We start from the raw sequence: 16,196 nt of genomic DNA, 5'->3' as shown, positions 1-16,196 counted from the left end.
GTACGCAGGGTTCCAGGCCAGCACTGGGGCTGTGGGTCTTCATTTGACAAGGTGGTGATGGCAGCTGGGTGGGGGTGCATTTTATTAGCCGCCACTTCCCTGGTTTAGGTGTGAAGGGGTCTGGGGAGGATAGGGGCTGCAGGAGTGCGCAGGGCCGGGGGCGGATGTGAGGCCAATGTGAGGCTGCAGAGGGCGTGAGAATTTGGGGTGGGGGGGCACTGTGGGCCCTGTGGCTCCTTCCTGCATGGGGAAGGCAGCCCCAAGTCCCGGCAGGGAGGCCGATGGGCAGCCACACTGACATTTCTGTGGCTGCTCATCTCCGCCTGTGGGGGAGGGGCCCCTGTGTTCACCCCTGCCCCTCCGGGCCTGCAGGCCTTAGAGTCCTCCGCGGGGGCAGCATGTTGACTCAGCTACAGCCTTGACCTTGACCCTCAGCCTGGTGTCCGGCTGAGGTCCTCCTGCTCCCCAGAATGTGTCCTTAGCCCCAGTCTGCACCCCCCACCAGCAACTCAGGCCAGCCCAGCTTTGCCCTCAACCCCGTCTCTCAACCCCCGTCAGTCCGCCAGGGTGTCCCAAATTGACACTTCTCATGGTCCTCAGCCTCTAGCAGCTCCATGCACTGCTGTGCTGAAGACAGCTTCACTGACCACTGTCACCCAGTCAGAAGGACCCTGTTATGCCCTTGGTCAGGTCACATGGCTCCAGCCCTCCCAGAGTGAGCATGTCACCCGCTCCCCTCCCCTGTGCCACCTGTCCCACCCCCCTCCTCCCTGCACTCCTGCGTCCTGCCTCCAACCAGGCCCCCAGATCCAGTGGGAGCGCCACCCGGTGCCCCTGTCCTCCTGCCCCTCCTCAGGACACAGTCTCCCGGCCCCACGCAGCAGCCCTACCTGCTGTTTCTCATCTCCTGAGGGCTTTCTTTCCCACCTCCTTCCCATGGCCTGAGCGCTGGCTCCTCGGGGGAACGGCCCTGTCTGCTCATTCACCCCTCCGCTCACAGCACCCAGACCCGCACCCACACGGGTCGGCCACTCAGTCAGTATTTGTTGGACGGAGAGAAATCACCATCCACGCCTCGGCCTCCAGAAGCTGGGCATCGGTGGCAGCTCCAGCTGGAGCTCAGTGTGTCCGGCCCTCTCTTAAGACACCCAGACCACTGCTGCCCGCTCCCCCTCCTCCATCCCCACGGGACCCCTGGTGGAGGCGGGTGAGGCTGGCTGGGCTCCGGTTCTTATGTCCCTTCTCCAGCCAAAATGGGGGCAGGAGTGGGGAAGTGTCCCCCGCTCCCCGCTCCTTCCCCAAAACTCTCACATGTAATCACTTAGGCTGCCATAGTCCTAGAGGACACTTGAGAGGTTGTCACGCAAGCCTCCCCTCCTCAGCTCTGAGCTGGCTGAGAAATAGACACTGGAGTTGGAAAGGGGAGAAGAGAAGCCTTTTATGTCCAGCAAGCCAGGGCTAGGGGCTGAGCGCTGACCCCCCCAACCCCCCCACGGCCCTACCCTCCACCCCCACCCTCTGCCAGCTGCTTGCTGCCCCAGGCCCAAGTCTGCCCTACAGGCAGGTTCTCCCACTGCTGGAGGGTCAGGGCAGCAGCGGGACAGAGAGGCTTCCCTCCTGCTGGCTCCAGTTGTCCAGAGCAGCCTCAAGGGTGGGAGGCAGGAGGAAGGGCTTCCTGGAGGAGGCACCGGGAGCCCGACTGCTGTGGACTGCCTGTGTGTCCGTGCTGGGTCAGGCGGAGGGAGGCTAGGGCCCTGCAGGCTCACTGGTATTGGTTGGAGGTGGACGCGGTGTTGCAGCGGCTGCGGGACATGTCCTCGTACACCACGCACACCGGGCTCTTGTCCTTTGCGCAGCAGAGTCTCTGGACCTGAAAGAACGCCGGAGGTCTCCCTCTGGGGCTGCTGGCTCTGGGGCACCCTGTCTTCCAGGCACATTCCCTTAGGAAGCTTTCAGATTTCTGCGGGGCCTGGGTGAAGCCAGGTCATGAGGGGCCTCGGCCAGCCCCCCAGGTCTCTGAACTGCTCAGGCCTGGGCGAGGGGGCAGGCCAGGCCAGGCTGGGGGGCAGCAGCCGGGAGGTAGAGGGTGGAAGTGACTCAGCCTCCTGGCCCTGGACAAGGAGGGGCCCCTCTGGCACAGAGAACGTGGAGCTGGAGGCGAGCGGTGGAGGAGGGGGCCACGGCCAAGGGACCGGGGCAGAGCTGACTGCTTCCCGGCCCGTCTCCCTTAGCCCTCCCATCCCATCCCACCTCCAGCACACATTTGCCCACAGATTACATCCCCACTGGCCTCACACTTGCACTCACATGCACATTTGCATATGCACACGCATGCACACGGGCTCACACACGTGCCCTCCTTCCCTCCCTGCTCTCTGAGAGGAGCCAGCTTACAGGGATCAGGCGGCATCTGAAGGTCACACTGACCTGTGTCCTCAGCACACACACAGCCCCCAGCCCCAGCCCGACGAGGAAGAAACCCACAGCCAGGGCGATCGGGAGGGCGAAGCGCATCAGCTGAGCCTCCTGGCACGTGTCCACTGCCTGGGGCAGTTTGTCTGGGCAGAAGGAACAGAGAGAGGCCTTTGGCAGATGGGGAAGTTCATGAGAGCCTTCGGGGTTCAGGACAGGGCAGGGCTCTGGAGTGAGTGTGTGTGTGTGTGTGTGTGTGTGTGAATCCAGGGGGCCTCCTGAAGAGGGGGTGGCTTGAGCTGGAAGGAACAACTCAAGTGAGTTTGGAGGGAAGGTCCCCAGACAGGGGCATGGAGGCCGGGCTGCCCAGCAGGGAGGCGGAGTGGTCCCAGGGGTGGCACAGTCCCTACCTGTCACCACGACCAAGGTGCCAGGGCCCCAGACCTCGTCGCCCATGATGGCCTGGCAGGCGTAGGCGCCGGAGTCCGCCAGCTGCAGACGGTGCACGCTGATCGTTAGGTTGTGCTGCAGCCCCGAGAAGGTGATGCGGCCCCGGAACCGCTTGTCCACAGTGGGCTCCCTCTTGTCTTCGTAGTAAATCACATTGCTGGGCTCGGGCCACCTTTGCTTCAGGTAGATGCCGAGCAGGGGCCCAGGGGTGGCGCAGGTGATGTTGATGGAGCCCCCCTCCACCGCGACCGTGTAGCGGGGGGACTGCCGCACCTCTGTGAGGAGGACCTGCCGCTGTCACCACTGGCTCGGCCAGAGGGGCAGGGACCCTCCTCTGGTCAGGGCACGGTGGCAGGGTGGAGGCCCCTTGAGACAGTCCACTGCCACATGTCACCACGGATGAGTCACCCCTCGGAAGCCTGGGAGCAGCTCATGGTGCCAGCACCCCAGGCTGTCCTCGGGTTCTGAAGGGCCCTGGGGGTCAGGGGATGTTGGCGCTGGGGCCTCTTCCGTCCAAAGCAGTGAGCCCTTCGCTGAGAGCTCCGACCACTCTCCCCAGCGCTACACCTTTCCCCTCTTAAATGACAGCTCTGGGGAGAGCCGGGGGCACCGTCCTGTTGGCCTCTCTCCTCCCAACGCTGACTGCCTCGGTTTCCTCACCATTTACAGGCACCTGAAGCCAGTGGCTCTATGGGGGAGGGACATCCTGGCTTGCCTGTGGGACACCCAGAAAGGGCCCTGGTCTGCCCAGCCAGGACCAGGAGAACCGGCTTCTTGGCGCAAACATAATCTAAACATCAGCTTCTCAGCAAACGAAGTCCTGCAGCTCTTTTTGCAGGGAGGGGGCACGAGGACTGTGCCTGCCGAGCCCCTCATCCCACCTTCAGAACTACTCTCTACCTTTCACTGCAGAACTTCCTACAAAAGGCAAACGTTCTCACAGGACGAGGCTGCTTTGCTGGTCGGAGAAGGGAAAGCCCCCAGACATGCAGGTAAAGAGATTCAATCTCGGGGCTTCCGCAGCCAGACATCACCAAAGGTCCTGGTGCCGCTTGTTTTGGGACTTGTGTCCAAGTGTCGAAGGCCGGGCCTGACCTCTGGAGGGGCTGCTCCGAGAGCAGGCATCTGGGACCACCTGCTGTCTGGGAAGGAGCGTCCCCAGGCGGGGGCTGCCAGAGTGGGAGCACTAAACCCGCTATGGGCGGTGTGGTAGGGGACAGGGTGAGGGACAGTCAGGAAGGGCTTACCTTGGGCAGCCAGGTTGCAGGCAAGCACCAGGAGTAAGGGGAGCTGGGGGAGCCCCAGGAGCCTGGCCATATTCGCTGCTGGGGGCAAAGGGCAGGGCTCCCTTTCACGGGGCTGTCGAGACTCTTCCTGTCTGCAGTACCCAATCGCGTGGCACCACCTGGAGGCGGTGCGTGAGTGAGGGGAGGGGCTGCGGGGGAGAGAGGGTCGGCCCTCATTCCCCTCCCCCGCCCCTGCCCATCCTGCTGAGCGCCCACAGGTGGACCCCGGTCCGGTCCGGTCCCAGTCCTCCGCCCCTGCCGCATCTGCAGAGTGCCCATCAGGGAGAAGAGAGGAAGGGGAGGCTGGGGGTGGTGACCAGGAGAAATGCGAGGGGGCCCCTGCCCAGCTGAGGCGAGAGGTCAGGCTCCAGCTGCCCTGCCCTCTGGTTTACTTTCTGTTGGGACCTGATTTATGCCCAGAAACTTGGAGTAAGTTAGCCCCACAGCATGGGGGCTGGGGGTGGCCGCACGGAGCCCCACCTCCGTGCAACCGTAGAGAGGGGGCCGGGCACGTGCCTAAGGCTTCGGCTGTGCTGCCGGAGCAAGCGGCTTCCGATTCTGTTTCCTGTGGATGCAGGGGCCGGAGGCAGCTCAGCCAAACCACGTGATCAGCCCCCAGGGCAGAGGGAGACCCATGCTGGGCCCCTGACCCCAGGGGCATGGAGGCCCCTGGGAGAGAGACCTACTCTGGGGAACCAGGAGGTGCATTTCTCTGTCCCCAGGGCTGCCACGGGTCAGATGGCCAAGACTGGCGCGTTGGGGCCCAAAGCCACGTGTGGGTGTGTGCACAGCTCACACGTGGACCTGCAGTCCTGAGCTGTTTCCTCCCTGGAAGGTCCTCCATTGGCCAGGTTGCTCCTGTCTGCTGATGGCTGGGAGTCCTGGGACGTGGGTGGGGTTTGGGGGTGGGACTGTTCAGGTCTGAGGGGCTGACAGCCTCAGGCAGGGGCTGCTCTCTTGCCCGCAGATCCTCCTTGTGTGAGGGACGTATCTGTTTGAGAGGCGGAATCTTGCCAAAGGCCCCGAGGGTCCTTGCAGGTTGTTGGCAGGAGGTGATGAAAGCACAGGGCTTGAGGAAAGAAAGGCCTTCCTAATCCCATTCTTTGTTCATCACCAACACCCCTGGGTGCCTGTAGTGCCAACCCTGTGCCGGGAGCAGAGGGTAGAACGGACAAGAGGCCAGGGGCCTGGACTGGCCTCCAGAGACAAGTGGACCTAGGGCAGGATGCGCAGTGTGCCAGGGGAGGGGGCTGAACTTAAAGGAGCCGTAGGAGTAAAGGACTGAGGAGGTGAGGGAGGGTGATGTGGTACCTGGGAACAGTGTTCCAAGCAGAGGGATCAGAGGTGCATGATACCTGCGGCCAGAAAGTGCCTGGTGTGCTTAATAGTCTGAGGGGGCTCAGTGTGGCTGAGAAGGGGGTACGGAAATGGGAGGCAGGGTCTCTAGAGCATTACACAGACCCAGAACTAAACTCCTTTTAGAGAAATCCTTGAAAATACAGATAAGCAACAAGTAGAAGATAAAATTGTCGAAGACCTAGACTCAGCATTTCCTTCGAGGTTTCCTGCCTACATGTGTCCAGTGACTTCTGTGAGCACCCCCCACAACATCAATGTTAAAATGACCTTTGATGTGACTTTAGGTGCATCAACACTTCCCGTCTGATTCAGGCAAAATGGAATAGATTTCCACGGCCCCGGAAGCACAGAGGTCCCAGGTGCCGAGCCCATGGTGTCTGCTGGGCCTGGCCCAGCAATCCCACGGCGGGAACCTCACCCTCACTCAAGAGACGCAAGTACAGCCCATCCTGGACCTGGAGCCAGGCGCTGGCCAAGCTGCGCCTGTCCGCCTGTGAGGCCGTGGTCACAGGCACCGGCAAGGTCTCCAGTGTGGGGTCCTTCGCGGTGAGCCAGGCCCGCCAGACACCTGCGTCTCCAGACGCCTCAGGACTTTTTGGGGCTTTAAGACTCGAAGCAGCTTCTGGCAGATTTTTATTTTTCCCATTTGAAAGTGTGTTTCTCTGCTCAGTTGGTGATTTGCTCATTGGTTTAGTTTGCTCAGCCTAAGGGCTGGCATTATGGATGTTTGCAACGCACTTGAATGCAGCACTTCCAGAAGAATCCTGTCTTTTATCACCCTATAGGTACCTTTTAAGAATATGCTCAGTGGAGTTACATGGTTTTGATTATGAAGATATCTGGCATCAACAGATTTGGGACCTGGAAGGGCCAGCAGGTAGGCGGGGCGGCGTCGGGGGAGGAGCTCCGCGGGAGACGTGGGGGGAGGTGGGCACAGATCGCGCCAGCAGCCATGCATCGGCCTGGATTCCAGAGGGGCCCCTGCAGCCAAAGGCTGCTGCACCCTTGAGCAGTGGCAGTGGGGCCAAGCCGCCTTCTCATGCCCCGAACCCCTGCATCTTGGCCCCCACAGCTGCTGGCAGGAGGGTCCCCAAAGCTTGTTCTTGCTCATAGTCCAAAGACAGGAGTGTGTCCGCAATCAACCTGAGATGCCAGAACGCCAGACTAGAGTGTCTCCGAGGTAACTGTGGGGTCCAGACACCTGGCAGATTCCTGCTCTGAGGCCCCTCTGCTCCAAAGCCCCTCAGGTGCCCAGCTGCTGCCCTTAAAGATAACAGAGAATGCTGCTTTCCTAACATACCTGCCTTAGCCAAGAGAACGACCGTCTTCACGATGCCCGGACGCCTGGCCACCAGGGCCGGTCACAGCCCCCTACAAAAATCACACCCCCTTACCAAAATTCCTGGCTCTACCCTTCCACGCCCCACTCCCTTCCCTGCCACTTGAACATCAACCAGCCAGAGAACTGCGCACGAGCTGATCACACATGTTGTGACCCCTTGGTTCCTGGTGTGACCCTCCCTGATTAAAGACCTGGGCAACCGGAGCTCAGAGCTCCCACGGGCACCCCAGTCTGTGTGGCCCGCTGCGATCTACGGCAGCGTGCCTACTGAACTCCTTTCCTGCTTTCACCCTTGTCTTTGGTACATTTTTTTACCACCCAATCCCACGGTGGTCGCAGCAGCAGCATGGCCCTCCTGCCCAGGGGAGGAGCCAGGCCCCCAGGGGCGGGAGAGGGTCCTGTTGGGTCCAGTGCTTTGGAACGTGAGATTTGTGCAGTTCTGGCCACAGGAGCTGCTGCAGAACCCTCCGTGGCGTGTCAGGGAGAGGCCAGGATGCTTTAGGCCTCTCCGTCCTCCCCCTGGTCCTCCCCTCCCCTCCCCCCTCGGTGCTGCACAGTGCGGAGTCCAGGGCCTCCTCATCCGGGGAGGGAGTGAGGGACGAGAGCTGCACACAGACACCTGTGCCTACAGACGCACAGGCTCACCTGCAGACACCCCACCACCCACACTGCCTAGGTCCAGCCCCACCCCCACCCCGCCCTGCTGTCCTCCAGGGTGTCCTGGAGACGGTGGGGACCTGGCAGCCCGGCTGGGAGCTGGTACCTGCAGGAGCTTGTAGAGCTTCAGGGCACCATGCCTTCTGCGCCAGGCTAACATGCAGGCCAGTGGGACGACCAGGGCGACCAGGGCGACCATGACGAGGATGAGGACAACCGCCTGGCCTGTGCCCTCAGGATCAGGCCTGAGCTCCCTGAGCAGCGTCTCCGGGCCTGTGGGGAGTGGGCGGGGCCTCCACCAGCTGCTCACTCACAGAAGCCACCACTCCCTTGGGGCACCCTCAAGGGGGCACCACCTCCGCCAGGAAGCCCAGGGGCAGGAGAGTGGGGGGAGGGGTGCACAGGCTGGGCACGGGTGCCAGGCACAGAGGGCGGGAGTGTCAGGGGGAGACCCGAGGGGGCTTCCTAGTGGGCACCTGGGCGCTGGCCCCTCTTCTGTACCCCAGGATAAAGACAGAAGCACCTACCGTAGGAAGGTGTGAAGAATGTGTCTTGGGGCTCTGCCAAAGAGACATACCGGGCCAGTTAGGGGTTGCCTGCCCAGGGTCAGCCCTGACGCAGCCCCTCCGCCCCAGGTGTCAGATGAGCCCTGGATACAGGAGTGTGAAGGCCTCACTGGGATCCCTTCCCAGGGCGCAGCCAGGCCAGGGTGCCCTTCTCAGCCCCTCCTATTGCCCCTGGTTTCCAGAGCTCAGGGCAACCATGACTGCATTGGAACCAGGTGGGGGCAGGCAGAGAGCCAGGGGTGGTGGAGACCGGGGGCGTTTGGCAGCAAAGGAAGGAGGGAGGGGAGGAGGTTTGGAGGGAGGGAAGGGCCCGGCAGTCTGTGCAGACAGGGGAGGGGGCCCAGGGCATGCGTACAGGGGCTGTCCAGGGGAGAAGCCGGAGGGGCACAGACGTTGCGGGGCCGGGGGGGCTGCTGCCCTCTGCGGACCCTTCCCCTGGCTCTGGGCACGTCAGGTGGGCAGGAGCTCCTCCTCCCTGGCTGCAGCCCCGGCCCCTCCCCTCACCTGAGACGTTCAGGGTGGTGATTTCAGAGTTTCTCTGGTTTCCCGTAAGAATCCAGCGGTACTGCCCTGCCTGGGCGTCCTGGGCCTTTTCAATCACCAGCTGCGCCTGGCCTCCTTGAACCCAGAGCCGCCACCCATCCCGGGAGAAGTCTCCTGGGGCCGGCTCACTGAACACCAGCTGCCGGCTCTCCCCACGGTAGGTGCACAGGGTGATGTTGATGTGGGAGAAGGGGTTGGAGATGTTGCAGGCCATCACAGCTGACTCACCCCTGGACACGGAGACCACGCCCTCGGTGCAGCTGGGGCTGTCCCACTCTGTGTGGGGGGACAGCTGCATATGTGGGGCCTGGCTGGGCCTCAGGGTGCTCACTGGCGGCCCCCCCCCCCCGGGCCCCTGACATTGCCTAGGGCCTGGGCCCTCCCTGGGGTCCCTGACATTGCCTGGGGCCTGGGCCCCTCCTGGGGTCCCTGACATTGTCTGGGGCCTGGGCCCCCCAGGGTCCCTGACATTGCCTGGGGCCTGGGCCCCCCCTGGGGTCCCTGACATTGCCTGGGGCCTGGGCCCTCCCTGGCCTGACCTAGGTCTCTCCTCCCCCTACAGCTCCCCCACCCAAGGGGGAGCGCCCCTGGCAGAGTGGGGCCGAGAGCCTCACCTGTGCTCTCAGCACTGCCGGAGGCAGCCAAGAGCAGGAGGGCCCAGAGCATCCTGGGGACGGGGAGCAGGGATGCCAGGGTCAGCATGGCTGGCGGGAGGGGGGTGCAGGCCTCCGGATCCCTCGTCCTCCTCACTGGTCCTTGGGACGCTCCCTGGAGGAAGGAAAGCCGGTGGGTCAGAGGCCCCTGGGCTCCTGCAGAAGCGAGTGGGAGCTGCCACCGCCGGGCCAGGCGGGCAGGGGTCCCCGAGCTCCTCAGGACCAACTCTGCCTGGTGCCTGAGCCCCGGCCCCACCAGTCTCTGCAGCTTCGTGATGTGCTCGGTGGGGCTCCTGTCAGACAGATGAGAACCATGCACGAGACAGGAAACAAGCCACTGGGAGACAACCCTGTTTACACTGCAGCATTAGCCTTCGGTTTGATACACAATGAGCAAAACTGCCTGAGCTGTGCGTCCTACGGAGACAGACGGGTCGTGCTGCACGGAAGCTCAGGCAGCCGCCCGAGCCTGACTCCAACTGGAGACCGCCGCGGATGCCCCCAGCCCCTCTCCCGTTCTCGCACGCGGAGGCTGGACACCTGGGGACGCCCGGCCCGCTTGCCAGATTTGCTCTTATCAACAAAAGCGGCCTTCCTGTGGAACTCGTGGGTTACAGGTCCTGGAAAAACGGGACTTTCACGTCCTCTGAAAAAAGCGCCCATCTCAGGTTTCCAGTAAAGTACCCTGATTACCCTGATTAGTTTGAACTATTTAATTTAAACTAATGAAGCTTTGATTAAATAATAATAATAGTAGACTTGTTTTGCCCCCTAGTTTGTGGTCCTGGGTGAAGCCTGCCCCAGACCCTCACACACGAACCCCTCCACGCTTCCCCAGCCCCCAGCTTTCCCCTCCCTCGGGTCATCAGGTACAAACCCCAGACATTGGAGGGAGCATTTTGGGGTCATGTTCTGTGTTCCTCTGTGCCTGTTTTGCGGTGCTTTATGGGTTAGGTCTGGCTCCCCGGACCCCGGACCGTGGACCCCGGACCCGGAACGCTTAACTTGGGCCCTTCCGCACAGCTCCCAGTGCACCTCCTCGCCCCCGCTTTTCCAAGTGACACCGGCTGCTGCGTCTCCCAGCTGCCGGGGGGTGAGCCGGCTCATCGTGCTTTTTGGCCCTTTGGGTTTTCACGTTGCCACTGCCTTTGCAAACCCTTTGCCCACTTTTCTGGGACAGTCTGTCTTCTTACAGGTTTATGAGACTTTCGTGCCATAAAGAAACAAACCGTCATCCGTGATCATCTTTCCTCCCCAGCTGTTTCTGGAGTAAACAGATTTGTTTGGTGTTCTGGCGTTTGTCATCCTGTCTGTCTTTTCCTTGAAAACCTCAAGGTTTTGTTTCAAAGTGTTTTTTGTTTGTTTAAAGTGTCCTTTTAAAAAGGCCACCCAGATTGTTGCAAATCCACAATGGCCAAATTTTATCTAGTTTTCTGTTCAAATCTTGAAGCCACATCAATGTCACTTTGCAAGTGGCGTGTGACAGGGTCCATTTTGCTTCCTTCCAGAAGGAGGGAAGGGGGTGCCCAAGGCATTTGAGAGTGAAGCCCCCATCCCCTCCGGCCGAGGTGCCCCCACCACATGGGACCACTGAGGACCTGCCGGCGGCATCTCCACCCCGGACGCGGCCGTGGCACGCGTCCAGGGAGCTGTGTTATCCGCTGTGTTTCACCCGAGGGAGGCGGCTCCTCTGCTGCTCTGTTTAGCTTTCCCACAAGAACATTAACCCAATTTTAACCAATATTTTTAGAATCAAGAATTTGGTGATTGAGTAGGGGAGTGGCTGCCCCGATCCTGCCCAGATTCGCTCGGAATAACACAGACGAGGCTGAGATTTCACAACGGGACGCAGTCCAGCGGCAGCCTTTCTGATTTCGCTGCCTGTCAGCGATCACCCGGATGGGGCATAAACAGCTCATCACCACTCAGTGCTGCTGGGACCCTTAGGTGGGTGGAAGGTTCCAGAAAGAGGGGTCATAACTTTCTTTACTGGGCCTTTTCCTGGCACCTCAGATAAGATCTCCTCAATCCTTTTCCTGAATATTTTTACAAAATAGTAACTCTTCTTAAATTGGGAGGTTCTGATACACAGAACGGTATCAGAACAGCTGATACCCCAGGGCCCAGCGGCGCCCTTCTGGTGGTGCACAGTGACCCCAGGCCCCCGGAGGGAGACGCCTGTGCAGACCCGGAGGAAGCCCTGGGCAGGACCGTCAGCCCTCCAGTCTCCTTCTGCCTTAAGAGCAGAACCGTCTCCCGATGCCCCCCCACCAGCCTCTCTCTGCCCTGCCACCCCCACAGCCTTTGGCCCCCACAATTCCCCGGCCTCCCGACGTGGGTCCAGGTGCCCCGTCGACCAGAAGGCAGGCCAAGTTCTCCCCTGGCCAGAGGTGCGGGAGGACATAATCCCTGGGGGTCAGCGGCCTGACCTCCCTGACCCCCAGGGCTGGAGTGGGCAGGTGTCCTCACGGCCACATGGAGGACTCATCCCCAGGGCACCAAAGCAAGAACGCTACCTGAGCGCGGGCGGTGCTCCAGGAGCGGCGGCCCCTCCACAGTGTGAGTGACAGAGCATCCTGCGGGTGGCCTGGCCTGGGTATCCACTGAGCGGCGCCCCCAGCCCTCTGTCCACTTATTTCCACCACGTTCCTCACACGTGAACTTGGGACTTGGCAGGAGGCAGGCGTGCTCTTCTGGGAGAGGGGCGCCCAGGGCTCTGTGGGGTCCAGAAGGAACCCCTCCTCACACATTGTCCTGACTGTGGTCAGGTGTTTTTCCTTCCAGTGACTCTAGGGTCTTGTTTCACACTCCGAGTATACTTTCCGGGATGTTGTTTGAGAATAAATGAACGGTTGGCCTAGTTCACAATCCTGGACCGTTCAGGGCCTCACTCCACGTGGAGCCAGGACGGCCCGGCCTGGTGGAGCCACCTCCTCTCTGGAGGCCGCTACAATCTTACTTCTGCTCCCCGACCCCTGCGAGGCTCACCCTCGCAGACACACACACACTCAGGGCCTCCCACATGCTCTGCATTCAGAAGGTGTTCAATCCCTGTGGACCTGCTCAGGCTCCCCACTGGGGCCGTCCTGTGTCCCGTGAAGGCTGTGGTCAGTCCCCCACAGTGGGCCCTGGGCAGGAGCCGCAGCTGAGCTGGGGGGGTCAAAGGTCAGCCTTGGTCCTCATCTGGACCAGTGACACGGAGAGAGGGTGACCTCAGCAAAGGTGTGTTTATGTGGCAGGTGCTGACTTGGCTGCTGGACTTTGGGAGCAAGAGGAAAGTGAAAGGAAGCAGCGGGCTGGGGTCCAGAGGTCAGCCCAGGGGACAGACGGCCACATTCTGCAGCGAGGGTGCAGCCCTCGGGGAGGTGTGCAGGGCTCCCCATCAGTCAGTCCCACCTGGCCACCCTCTGCCCCCGGGACTCCATATTGTGTCTGCCTGTGAGGGACTCTCCTGTGATGCTGGCTTCCAGCCTCCCTGCCCAGCCCCAGCAACCTAACAACTGTTCCACGTTGACTCATAGTTTTAAACATTATGATTTAATTTAGCCTCACCTGTGGTCATTAGCTGTGTGTTTATACACGTGCGTCTCACACACTATGAAATGACCAGAAAACAGGTAAACCAGGAGGTGCCACAGACCCCCTGCCGCTGCCCTGTGGGGTATGACCTACGGAAAGGTGACCCTTGGCCATCCTCTGTCATGTTGTCCCAGAGAGGCTGGAGACTGCTGACAGTATGGGCTCCCAGACAGGGCTGGCTGGGGCTCCAGGCTCTTCCTCCCACTGCCCAAAGCCCCCAGTCTCCTCTGAGCCTTCTCCCGGCTCTGGGGGGCTCTGTCCTCAGACACAGGCACCCCTCAGTCACTCTTCACGGCTCCCTGAGGTCCTCCTCGCTGGGAAAGCCCCTGGATGCCTCCAGAATCCAGATAAGGGGACACCTGGGTCACATACTCCCTGCCCCCAAACTGCTCCCATCTTGGGCCGGGCTCCTTACCGTTAGGGGCTAGAGCCTAAGGGCTGGGGGTACCTCCAGCCTGAGGTAGACCCTCTGAAACCATGGACAAGTCTTAATTCAACTGAACCAAATCTGTAAAATGGAGGCAAACTTCCACCTCATAGAGCACAGGAAGGGCTGTCTGCAAAGAGCGGGACTGGAGGCAGAGGGGCTGGACCACAGGGGGAGGGAGCACCCCGTCCTCAGGCGCATTCTGCCACCCTGATCTGTCTGGGGTTCTGCTGTTGTCTTACTTTTAAACATCAGTATGTTCTGTGCAATATTTGGGACATACTTGTATTTCAAAATGATTCATTGAGGGGAGGGTATGGCTCGCATGCTTGAGGTACTGGGTTCAATCCCCAGTACCTCCACTGAAAAATCAAATAAATAAATAAACCTAGTTACCTCCCCCTGCAAAAAAGAAAAGAAAAGAAAAAAAATGTATTCATTAACTGAAATTCAGGTAGGTCTGTAAGTCTGCAGCTGAACACTGCCTGAATCTTCTGACTTCCCACCAGTGCTGCAAAGGACAGGGAAACCGGAGAGAGGGAGGGCCAGAGCACAGCAGCGAAGTGAGGACCGAGAAGGCAGAGGCTCAGGTGTGAGGCAGGAAGGCTGGGTGTGTGAGCAAGAACTGGAGCGGCCTGGAGACTCCTGGAACTGGGAAAAGCAGAGGCAACAATTCAGATTTCTCTCAAATCACCAGGCCAGGAACTGGCATCTGCACAGACTGAAATGCCGCCATGCAGTCACTGGGGAGCGGATCCCACGTGGAGTCAGCGAGACGTCTTGGGACGCGCACACCGTTGTCAGCACCTTGTGCTGCCATGGGTCCTCGGGGAAGCTGAGGCAGCAGGTTGTTGGAAATGAGGTGCCAAGTGGCCAGGTACATAGGGGCCCTCAGTCGGCAAGGACCCCCACCCCACAGCACCCGAGAGCAGCCTGCAGCTTCCCCATCTGCCGCAGGGGCTCAGGTAGCACCCACTTGGCGGATTACATGGGGAGGTGAGCCTGGGCACCCTCTCCCCAACACTGGAGAGGGAGGCGACCAACCACCTCCAGAGGACAGCTGCAAAGGCGCCGAGCCCCACCCTGGCTCAGAGGGACGAAATGCTCCAGTCCTGGTCCCTGCTGCTGGGGCCGCAAGGGGATCCCAGCTGGGCAGTAAGTCCTCCAGGCCTAGGGACTGAGCCCGCAGCCCTTCCCGCCTCAGCCGCATCCAGGCTGTCCACCCCGGGTGGCTGCCTCTCGCGCGCTCTGCTCCGCTCCGCTCCGTTCACAAGGCACTTCCTCTGAAAGCCCTTCTCCCCCTGCCCGGGACCCTGCATACCCCCACCACCTTCACTTCATAGTCCCTGGGGACAGGAGGGCCTCCCGGGGGCTCTGGCTCCACAGGCATGGAAAGTGGTTTCCAACTGCAGATCATTAACCAGCAGTGGGCGGGGAACTCATTGTAGTGGCTGCTGCAGACAAACCAAAAACGAAAGGGGAGCGCAGGAAGGGGCCGCTGGGGCCCCACCACCACCTGAGGGCAGTCTCAGGGGCTTCCTTTTGTTCTACGAGTGTTTGTGAGTGAATTGAGCTGCGAGTGAACGAGTGTGAGAGTTCACGCGTGTGCGCCAGCGCCCCCGGAGCACTCGCAAGTGTGAGGGCATCGCTGCTGGGCCTGGAGTGGGCGCGGGGGCAGGAGCGACTCTGTCCGGACGGGTGTCCCCGGGAGTCCGAGCTGCCACCTCCCTGCCCCTCCAAGAGCCCAGCCCGGGGACGCCCCGCAGAGACGCAGTTCCCCACCGCGACGCGAAGCCCAAGTCCTTCCCCGCCCGCGGCGCGCCCTCGCGTCCCCTTGCGCCCCGGCCCCTGGCTCTCGGACCCCGGAACTCCAGCCGCGTCTCGCGGGCAAGAGGCCGTCAGCGCGGGAGGGGGTCCGGGGGTTCCGCGCTCCGCGGTCCCCATCCCGGCCGCGCGCACCTGGGCGCACGGACCCGCCCGACACCCGGAGCCCCGCCCCGTCCCTGGAGCCCTCTCGCGGCGGTCCCGGCCCCCTCGTGGCCTCCCGGCCCGGCCCGCGCGCCCCTCGCCTGCGGCCGATCCCCTCACCTGCAGCCCCACTCCCGGGGCGCGCGGCTCCACCACGCCCGCAGTCGCCGCTGCTCCCTGCGCTGGAGACGGAGGAAAACTTAAGGATCCCAGGGCGGAGCCAGGGGAGGAGGCGCGGCGGGAAGGAGGATCCTGGATCCGCGCACGCGAGGTGCAGCACCCAGGTCCCAGACGCAGGAGGAAAACCCCAAGTTATAAGAAGTCACTCGAGTTTCAAGAACTGCCTGCCCCAAATTCACAGAAAACGTTTACGACTTTCTTGGTAGTAAATTCCTTATTATGTTTTTATCAGGAGCGCCGCAATAGACGAACGAAGGGTCTGCGGAAAGTAGGAGGCGCCAATGCCTGGAGATCTCTACGCTCAAGCTCCGTCAGAGCTGGCGCTTCTCTGGGGAGCTGGGTGGGCTTGCTTCCCTGCGTGCGTCAGGGGACCACAGCGAGTCCCCTCCCGTGGGCACACCCAGGGCAGAGCCTTGCCCATTGGGAATCGTCAGGGTCCAAGGCTGAGTCGTAGGAAACGCAAACCGAGTCCATCTGGACGGGGCTGGGGGCTCAGGCAGGAATCAGGGGCAGTAAGGAGCAGGAGCCGGTGGTGAAGAGTGAGGTTAACCGCCCCTTTACTTGCTGTTGAGAGGAAGGAGCCCCTCCTCCCAGCCCCCTCCCCACAGGGGGTCCTGCGGGTGGGCTTGGAGACACACGTGGAGGAACTCAGTGTCCTGAGGGCGCACCTGTGTGAGGTGTGAGGGTGGAGGGGGGCTGACAGGTGCCGAACTCGCAGACGCGCGGCGGCGGGGAGTTCATCACGGGGCTCGCACATTTCTCACTCACGGATGC

The 16,196-nt window shown here is 61.5% G+C and overlaps 2 protein-coding genes across 9 annotated transcripts; both read right to left on the bottom strand.

Annotated features, from left to right (window-relative positions):
- Positions 1-1,322: 1,322 nt before the first annotated feature.
- Positions 1,323-4,260, bottom strand: CD7 (CD7 molecule). 3 transcript variants are annotated; one of them, XM_064495343.1, is made up of 4 exons: positions 4,110-4,260; positions 2,823-3,137; positions 2,395-2,558; positions 1,620-1,870 (listed from the first exon to the last, which is right to left on the bottom strand). In XM_064495343.1, exons 1-4 carry the CDS (start codon positions 4,177-4,179, stop codon positions 1,763-1,765), a joined length of 657 nt encoding a protein of 218 aa, XP_064351413.1. In that variant the 5' UTR covers positions 4,180-4,260; the 3' UTR covers positions 1,620-1,762. The 3 variants fall into 3 exon arrangements, with proteins under 3 accessions (XP_064351412.1, XP_064351413.1, XP_064351414.1); XM_064495344.1 differs by having other exon boundaries at positions 2,428-2,558; XM_064495342.1 differs by lacking the exon at positions 2,395-2,558 and having other exon boundaries at positions 1,323-1,870.
- A 1,863-nt stretch (positions 4,261-6,123) lies between these two features.
- Positions 6,124-15,692, bottom strand: SECTM1 (secreted and transmembrane 1). Of its 6 annotated transcripts, XM_064495338.1 has the most exons (7): positions 15,363-15,692; positions 9,230-9,383; positions 8,577-8,891; positions 8,034-8,066; positions 7,613-7,779; positions 6,808-6,878; positions 6,551-6,650 (listed from the first exon to the last, which is right to left on the bottom strand). In XM_064495338.1, exons 2-6 carry the CDS (start codon positions 9,315-9,317, stop codon positions 6,813-6,815), a joined length of 669 nt encoding a protein of 222 aa, XP_064351408.1. In that variant the 5' UTR covers positions 9,318-9,383; positions 15,363-15,692; the 3' UTR covers positions 6,551-6,650; positions 6,808-6,812. The 6 variants fall into 6 exon arrangements, with proteins under 6 accessions (XP_064351409.1, XP_031325286.1, XP_064351410.1 ...); XM_064495339.1 differs by lacking the exon at positions 6,808-6,878 and having other exon boundaries at positions 6,124-6,650; positions 15,363-15,689; XM_031469426.2 differs by lacking the exon at positions 6,808-6,878 and having other exon boundaries at positions 6,124-6,790; positions 15,363-15,672.
- Between the last annotated feature and the right edge of the window lie 504 nt (positions 15,693-16,196).

This window comes from Camelus dromedarius, chromosome 16, assembly GCF_036321535.1.
Source record: "Camelus dromedarius isolate mCamDro1 chromosome 16, mCamDro1.pat, whole genome shotgun sequence".
NCBI classification, from domain to species: domain Eukaryota; kingdom Metazoa; phylum Chordata; class Mammalia; order Artiodactyla; family Camelidae; genus Camelus; species Camelus dromedarius.
The sequence above is the reverse complement of the archived record's forward strand: the minus strand, read 5'-3'. Positions and strand labels throughout refer to the sequence as shown.

Bases quoted from the DNA above. Each gene is read 5' to 3' on its own strand.
- CD7 (XM_064495342.1), bottom strand. From the start codon at position 4,179: ATGGCCAGGCTCCTGGGGCTCCCCCAGCTCCCCTTACTCCTGGTGCTT. The intron at 3,138-4,109 runs GTAAGCCCTTCC...TCCTCCTCACAG, and splicing joins CTGCAACCTGGCTGCCCAAG to AGGTGCGGCAGTCCCCCCGC. The intron at 1,871-2,822 runs GTAGGGACTGTG...GCGTTCTTTCAG, and splicing joins CACCTTGGTCGTGGTGACAG to GTCCAGAGACTCTGCTGCGC.
- SECTM1 (XM_031469426.2), bottom strand. From the start codon at position 9,317: ATGCTGACCCTGGCATCCCTGCTCCCCGTCCCCAGGATGCTCTGGGCC. The intron at 7,780-8,033 runs GTAGGTGCTTCT...CACTCCCCACAG, and splicing joins ATTCTTCACACCTTCCTACG to GCCCGGAGACGCTGCTCAGG. The intron at 6,791-7,612 runs GTACCAGCTCCC...TTAGGAAAGCAG, and splicing joins AGCTCTACAAGCTCCTGCAG to CATTCTCTGTTATCTTTAAG.